General features: G+C 44.0%; 2 protein-coding genes across 3 annotated transcripts in view; both read right to left on the bottom strand.

Moving 5' to 3' along the window:
- Positions 1-851: 851 nt before the first annotated feature.
- On the bottom strand, positions 852-4,917 carry gpr19 (G protein-coupled receptor 19). The gene is made up of 2 exons (XM_079622883.1): positions 4,784-4,917; positions 852-2,877 (listed from the first exon to the last, which is right to left on the bottom strand). Exon 2 carries the CDS (start codon positions 2,855-2,857, stop codon positions 1,622-1,624), a length of 1,236 nt encoding a protein of 411 aa, XP_079479009.1. The 5' UTR covers positions 2,858-2,877; positions 4,784-4,917; the 3' UTR covers positions 852-1,621.
- Positions 4,918-5,437: 520 nt separating this feature from the next.
- tbk1 (TANK-binding kinase 1) overlaps positions 5,438-8,234 on the bottom strand; it is a 19,288-nt gene continuing 16,491 nt past the window's right edge. For both annotated transcript variants that reach the window (XM_079622879.1, XM_079622878.1), the window contains exons 19-21: positions 8,147-8,234; positions 6,184-6,255; positions 5,438-5,992 (exon numbers count right to left, since the gene is read on the bottom strand). The exon at positions 8,147-8,234 is cut by the window's right edge and continues 13 nt beyond it. In XM_079622879.1, the coding sequence (XP_079479005.1) occupies positions 5,941-5,992; positions 6,184-6,255; positions 8,147-8,234 (212 nt within the window). In that variant the 3' untranslated portion in view covers positions 5,438-5,940. The remainder of the gene's footprint in view (positions 5,993-6,183; positions 6,256-8,146) is intronic.

Here is an 8,234-nt window from a genome sequence, read left to right as displayed (position 1 = left end):
AACCCCGCCTCTCTCATCATTACAGGTGTGTGTGTGTGTGTGTGTGTGTGTGTGTGTGTGTGTGTCTCGTCATTACAGCTGTGTGTGTGTGTGTGTTGGAGCCCCACATTTCTAAGATATGTATAGAGAGTGTGTGTGTGTGTGTGAGAGAGAGAGAGTGTGTGTGTGTGTGTGAGAGAGAGAGAGAGAGAGAGAGAGAGTGTGTGTGTGTGTGTCGGAGCCCCACATTTCTAAGATGTGTATAAACACCCAATTAATACTGTGGAAAATTAATATAATAAATGCGTAAAATGTTTAGTTTCTATTATATTACATCATTAGTTAGAATTTATTTATTTTTATCAAATATTAAAATAAATTTTAATTATTTTAATACATTTCTGTACTACTTAGTTACTTAATTTAATCTTATAACATTTTTACACTGCTATTTTTTTAAACAAGTTTTATTTATTTAGTTTTATCATATTTTGTTTATTTACATACATTTATATTTTAGTAATTTATTTAAAATATATATTTTAACCATTTTTAATTGCACTGCTATTTGTAATTTATTTAAAACATTTCTCAAATTAATTTGATTTAAATTAAATTATTTAAATTATGTAAGCAAATTTGTATTTATGTATTCTAATATATATATTTTTTAATATTTATTTTATTATGCTATATAGTATAATTCTTTAATTTAGTATTAATTTTTATTTATTTAATTTGTGTAATCTTATTTGTACTCATTAATATGTCCATTATTTGCAGTAGTGTTCTCTGACTGGACCTTCTCCTGCTGTGATTGGTTGGCGTGTGCGGTCAGGAAAGCAGTCACGCGCAGACAGCGGCGTCACCCGAGCTCAGAACGTTTAATTGTAAAACCACAGAGACACGTCATCATGAGACGACACACAACTATCCGTTAATCTGCGACTACAGGCACACAACACAGAACGAAGATTCACACGAGTCCTGGCGATCACAGACACAACAGAAGGACACGGCGCGTGACGTCACAGTTAGCAGTAGCACCGCGGGTTAGCATCTCAGTGCGGTCGTCCAGCGTGATCCAGTTGCTCCCGGAGGAGTCCGGCAGAACGCTGCGTGTTGAGAAGTGTGTGTGACGTCTGTAGACTTCTGCTCAGAGACAATATTCGCCTGCGAAATATCGCGAGTGTGATCGCACGTTACGTGACTGCAGTAAAGCAACGGTTCACCCGTGGCCCCGCCCCAGCGGACAGGAAACGCTCTTCTCTCCACGTTGTGAACAAGCGTTCTTAAAAACATTAATAGAACGTTCGTTCAAAGTTATCTGCGCTTTAATCTCAAAACGTTCGAACAAAAACATCAATCATGGAAAGTTTTCACCAGGACGGTTCAGTCGGACGGTTTTAATCGTAACGTGTTCCGGAACGTTCAGATTCAAAAGTAACGCCCCCTAATGTCTGAAGAATGATACGACGCTACTGTTCCTGTAACGTCCACAGAATGTCTTTTAAATGTTCTCAGAATATAGTTTAGTTCGCTAGGATGTCGTTCCACAGTCTTTTTGAAAAGCAGCACATGGTTTATAACGAATTAATGTTGATTTCTGCGTGAACTGTTGCGTTATGACAATAGAGAGCCTTTATACAAAAGTGTTGGGTGGGTTAGCGCTAATGGGCCATGCTAATTTCTTCTCCTTTGCTTCTCGGTCGAAAGTGTCGTAAACCGAGTCTTTGACGAGTGTCTTTGGCGGCACCGGCAGATCCACCACACCGACGTAGTTCTTTTTGGCGATCCGCGAGCTAGCGGTGATGGTGTACGCGTTACTGCGGTAGCACTTCATGGAGGACATGCAGAAGGTCTCTCTCATGCCGCGTCGGAAGTTAGCGTTGTACACGGAGTAGAGCGTGGGTTTGGACGCGGTGGAGCTGAAGGAGATCCAGGCCACGGCGATGAAGAACAGCGCCCCCTGTCTGCCGGAGCCCGACGGGTGCCACAACTGCGCTACGTAAAACGGCGTCCAGCTTAGCAGAAACATCCCGTTTAGCATCAGGAACATCTTTATGGTTTTGACTTTAGTCCTGGGGACGATGTTCATGGTCCTGCGCACCGTTCGCCCGTCAGCGCCGATCCTCCAGATGTAGCGCACCACCCGCTGGTAGAAGGACACGATTAGCAGCGCCGGCACCAGGAATCCGAAGAGCAGGTGCGCGACCGCGTACGCTAACCCGTCCCAGCTATCCGCTAGGAAGAAGTCGCAGTGGTTCCTCGAGGTCGCGGATCCGTAGAAGAACAAACACGGCGACACGAAGGCGGCATCGAACAGCCATGACGCTAAAATCATGCGCTTAGCCTTCTCGCGCGACACCTTAAAGCTTAGCGGGTACACGATGGTGTAGAAGCGGTCGACGCAGATGGACAGGAGCACGTACACCTGGACGCCGGGGCACAGGTGCTGAAGGTAGCGCACGGTTCGACACGCGGCCGCGGTCAGAGGCCAGTGACCCGCCGACACCTGCAGCAGAACTAGCGGCGCGCAGGCTAGGCTAAGCAGCAGGTCCGCGCACGCCATCGACACCACAAAGTAGTTAGTCGTGGACTGAGTTCTGCGGCTGCGATGGATCACCAGACACACTAGCGAGTTTCCCAGAACCGACACGAGCCAGAAGACGCTGAACACGAGGCCGAGGAGCGTGACCTCTGTCGGGGTCAGGTCATAGGTCAGGGCGAATGAGGTCAGCGAGCCGTTGCTCGGGAACGGGTCCAGGCGGCACACGACCGGCGTCGGCGTTGAAGAGTCATTCCTGGCGGAGTCGTTGGAGAGGAAGGCGGGGTGGAGCGAAGGCGGCACGCCCTCCATGGACAGGAAGTGCATCATCAGCCTCGAGTCGATCAGAGCTGCAAATCAGACCAAAAAACAGATAAATTATATAGTTATATATCCAACTCTATATACAGATAATAGTTTATATAGAAATATAAGCATCTCTATATATAGATTATATAGTTATATATCACTCTATAGAGATAATATATCTAACTCTATATACACAGCTGTGTGATAATGTAAGGATCTGCGGATCTAGAACCGTGTTTTTGATCGTGTTCTTTTCTAAACGCAGAGCAGAATCTGTGATCGTCTGTTTTCCCTGCCTCTGAAACACGTTTCCAGGGCCGAATCACCCGTAACCAGGGCCGAATCGCCCGTAACCAGGGCCGAATCACCCGTAACCAGGGCCGAATCACCCGTAACCAGGGCCGAATCGCCCGTAACCAGGAAGAGTGATCTGGTTCCTCAGTCTAGAACCTTTTATTTTCAGATGTTCTGTTTTAGACACACAGCACTGCTGAAGGATGTGAGGAAACGAGTGCAATCTCAACATTAAATACATAATCAAACCACACCAGATTGAGATCATCATCATCACCTGAACCGAGATTAGATCAGGTGTGAAGGACTTCATGACATGAGGGTGAGTGAATGAACCCGAATCAGGTTCTAGAGATCAAACGGCTCCGATCACTGATATATCAAATACTGGGTTATTAATATTGTCTGAAGAAACATTCACTTTTGTTAGAGAAGACAAACCTTATTAATGTTTATCAGAGGATTAAAGCGCCGTGTGCCGGAATTACACCATCCCGAGAGCTTGTATTCTATTACAGCCATCCTCCAGAGACACTCATTATCTGTGTGTGTGTGTGTGTGTGTGTGTGTGTGCTGATCTCAGCGTAGTTTACTCTGGCGACGCTGTAATTCATCAGCAGCACATCTGATCCCACAGGGTTCTGGAGGCCATGATGAAGACAAACAACATTTATAAAACCTTCTTATGACGGGAATCTGATGCGCTCGAGACGACAGAATGTTTTTGAATAAAAATGTGTTATTACTTCATCGGAATGGTACGAAACTTGGTAAAGCTTTTGGCATTTTCCGTGTTTGAACACACACACACACACACACACACACACACATCACACTGAAAGCTCATTTATTGAAATATAAACCTCACATTTCACTCTAAAAAATGCTGGTTTGTTTCAACCCAGGTTTGGGTAAAATATGGACTAACCCAACCGTTGGGTTTAAAATGTAATTTGAACCAATAATAACCAATAAATTTGAACTAATGTTTGTGTTTTCCATATTTTACCCAAACGTGGGTTGAAACAAGTGTCGGAACACAGGTTTTATGTATGTCTTTGAGTTGATCTTCTCACAGTTCTAGAGTAAACTGTGTTTTGGAAAATATATATTCCATATAAAAAATGCAGTTTTCATAACAACAAACGTAAAATTGTATTACTTTTTTCAAGTTAACTTTTCTTTTCCCCCGTGTTCATCACAGCAATGATCTGCTTTACAAAGAGACCACACTGAAAAGCATTCAAGATTTCTGACTGTTTTAATTTAAATTTTCACTCTTAAGGTATGCTCAAAAAGTGAATTTAATGGATATAACTACAGCATAAATATAATTAATACCCCCCAAAAAAACTACAAATATTACAAATATCAATATCATCGAACTAAAACACTGTATAATCATTTAATTGAAATAAAAGCGGTTTTGTTGACGACGCGAGCGGTTTCCAGAAATGACGTTATTCACTAATGTCCAGATTCGTGGTTTGCTGGATCGTCGTGTATGTGTGCACACGAGGGCCAGTTATGATTCAGCGTCTGCTCATTAACACATGATGGGACAACACAGTATATTATGAGATATGCTTCTGCTCGTGGATGTTTATGAATATGACGCGCGTGTAACGCTCGCGTTGTTTTCCTCAGACTCACCTCAGTGTCGTCGCGTCAAGCGTCTCTTCTCCTCCTCCTTCTCCTCCTCGAGTCGTGCATCTCCTCCATCGCTTCTCCTCATCAACATGTCCGATCACAGCATCATCCCTCGGGCACGCGCGCGCGCACTCAGATCAGACTCGAGTATGCAAATCCGTGACGTGGCAGTTTTGATTGTGCTCATGAATTATTCATATGCGAGCCACAAATCGTTTGTTTCAGTGTCACGTGGGGTTTATAGAACACGGATCTGTTATTTTGTGATGATATTTACACATTATTTATGAACCCTAATGTTAGCGTGTTTATAAAGCCAACATCTACAGCTGGTAATTGTCCGTTCTGACGTCAGTCACGTGACCTGCAGGGTTTGTTACATCGGTGCTGATGCTGTTGCCATGGCAACCGCTGCTGAGGAGAGGCTGTTCTTTTGTGTCTGTTGTCATGGCGACTAATAGCTGTATCCTCAGAGAGAGAGATTTCTAACTCCAGTTACACACAACCGAGAGAAACCCACGCTCATCTGAAGATGCTCAGTTTAGTTGACCTTTGACCCCAGCGCTCTGAGGATGTGTGTTTATGGCTGATTTAAACCACCGATGAGGAGCTGTCAATCATTCACCCTCAGAGTTTACAGCAGTAAAGACACAGGCGAAGGGTTCTTCTTGTTTAATCCTCATTTACAGAAAACAACATTAAAGTCTATAAATAGTTGTCATGTCCACCGCTGGACAACAGTGTCAGCGCAGCGCTAGCCGTTCTCTCAGCGCAGCGCTAGCCGTTCTCTCAGCGCAGCGCTAGCCGTTCTCTTAGCGCGCGTCCACAAACATTAATAGATCATTCATCTAGAGTTATCCGCTCTTTAATAATGCTCCACAGTTAAGCACAAACACATGATGCACACATGACCACGGAGCGTCTGGAGCGTGTCACGTGTTCAGCGGCGCGAGAGCGCTAGCCCGCCGCCGCTCCATGTTCATGATACCAACAGAAAGTAATAACAACTCTATAGTTTGACAGAAGCAAAGTGAAGAAGAGACTCAGCGTGTGTATTTACACTATTCATATGTACAGCAGAGAGAGAGTGAGAGAGAGAGAGAGAGAGAGAGAGAGAGAGAGCTGAGAGAGAGAGAGAGAGAGCTGAGCCGTCACATCCGTCAGATCCGGTCCACGTTCCTGATGGAGCCGTCCACCGTCAGCGAGCCGAACCTGCAACACAGGAGCTCAGTCTCAGTGTGTGTGTGTGTGTGTGTGTGCGCATGTGTGTTCATGAGTGTGTGTGTGTTCATGAGTGTGTGTGTGTTCATGAGTGTGTGTGTGTTCATGAGTGTGTGTGTGTGTGTGTGTGTGTGTGTGTGTTTGTTCATGTGTGTGTGTGTGTGTGTGTGTGTGTGTGTCACCTCTCCAGGAACAGGTTGTTCTCCGCCAGCTCCTTCCCCACTCCCTCCATCTCCTCCTTCAGCTTCTTCATCCTGTGGGATCAAGCACGGCTCATGATGAATCCGGGATTTACTTTATTACTCACCGGACGCTTCGGCTACACACGTTTAAGCGATCGGCCGTTCAGAACTTCTACTAGCCAAATAAACTAACCCTAACCCTAACTAACCCTAACCCTAACTAACCCTAAAAAGAAATAAACCAGATTAACTACGTCACAGCTTTATATATATACCGTATTTCCCGGAGTATAAGTCGCACTGGACTATAAGTCGCATTTATTTAGAAATTTATTTCACAAAATCCAAGACCAAGAACAGACGTTTAATCTGGAGAGGTTACTCAGCTCCACAACTGCACACAGAACATCAGCTGAATGTGTCCGGTGTGTTAGCGTCACACAGGGTTTCCCGCAGCACTGTGGAAATAAGCAACACACGCTGCCGTCTTAACTACGGCGTCAACAACATGTATACGAGCGGTATCCGCCGTTACTCTGTCCTGTGTAGAGCTCAGATTCTCCCGAGCCGATATTTCCCGCCGCTATACTCGGACCCGTGATCTAGAGACGTGCGGCGCGGGATCACGAGCGGCAGCCTAATGCACTCACTGTGTGTGTGTGTGTGTGTGTGTGTGTTATATTTAATAAAACGATTAAATATAAATATCTATGAATAAAACATATAAAAACTAATAAATTGTTATTCATCTGTTGTAGAAACACAACAAGAAGAAATAAAACAAAATAGAAGCCAGAGTAACATGTTTGCAGCGTTGAGCGATGTAGCCAATCACAGACATGTGTTGATTTCTGGAACGCAATGGCCAATCAGAAGCATTGAAGACAGAATCCCCTCACCGCTCAAACGGACTTTCTGTTCAGTGCTGAATTCTGCTGGCAAATCCTCGGATTATAAGATATTATGAAAGATTAATTGTGCAGTCAGCTTCACTGATAATAACAGAGATGTGTGAGATCGCGAGGAACTGATGTCAGCTTTTGGGAATTATTAAGAGCGAGCGTTCAGTCATGGCAAACCTGCACACCGCCTGCTCGCCTTATGTTAAATTAACAGTGGATTGTGAATGTTAATGCTTTAATAACATAATTTATCAGGAGCATTTATGCTGATGTGTACGGTGACACGAGAAGACTTCACTCTTTCCCAGACTAAAGTCTTCTCTACGAAATGCAGTGCCAGAGATCGCACGGGCGCCTCCGCGTCCTGATTATATGTCTGCTGTATTTGCTTCTTATTTATTAATTCCAGGCAATTGGTTGATGAAACATTGATTAAAATTAAGATACAATTTATACAAAACTAAATTCAATTTAAAGAAAGGCTTTCTACAAAATAAAAATTAATAAAGTGGTCAAAATAATCTCTGACCCATCTTATGATCCTACTCACGCTGTTCACTTTTCATATACAGGTAATCAACAGATTTAAAGCGGTTTATTTCTATACGGGGAATTTCTTGCTTTTAGAAAAAACTCCACACCAGCGCTAGCAGACGGTGATGCGTTCTCTCGGTTCATCTCAGTCAGTAATTCATTTTGATATATAAGTCGCACCGACTATAGGTCGCAGGACCAGCAAAACTATGAAAAAAAGTGCGACTTATAGTCCAGAAAATACGGTATATATATATTTTAGGTGGACAGATTAATACAGTGTAAAGAATATCAAATATTTATGATGTTGTAAAATATGAATGTGTTTTCTGTTCAGAGAATGGTTATTAATCTCCGCTGTGTTGTGTAGTGTAGTGACGAGTGTGTGTTCAAGAAGCAGATTCTGAATTCCCGCCGCTGGTGATCTCACACGCATTTCAAACCCTGTCCACATCACACACACTCGGATGAGGACGCAGACGTGTGATCGGCTTCATCTGACCTCAGAGGTCAGAGGTCATGCTCACCCCAGGGTCATCTCCACCAGAGTGCTGGGACTGAGATACGCCTGCGGTTTGAGTCCTCCAGCCGTCATGGGCATCATCTTCTGAGGCA

This window comes from Phoxinus phoxinus (genome assembly GCF_949152265.1).
Source record: "Phoxinus phoxinus genome assembly, chromosome: 9".
NCBI classification, from domain to species: Eukaryota; Metazoa; Chordata; class Actinopteri; order Cypriniformes; family Leuciscidae; genus Phoxinus; species Phoxinus phoxinus.
Note: the sequence above shows the minus strand (reverse complement) of the source record. Positions and strands in the feature narration are given on the sequence as shown.

Coding starts and splice junctions, on each gene's coding strand:
- gpr19 (XM_079622883.1), bottom strand. CDS start 2,857: ATGATGCACTTCCTGTCCATGGAGGGCGTGCCGCCTTCGCTCCACCCC.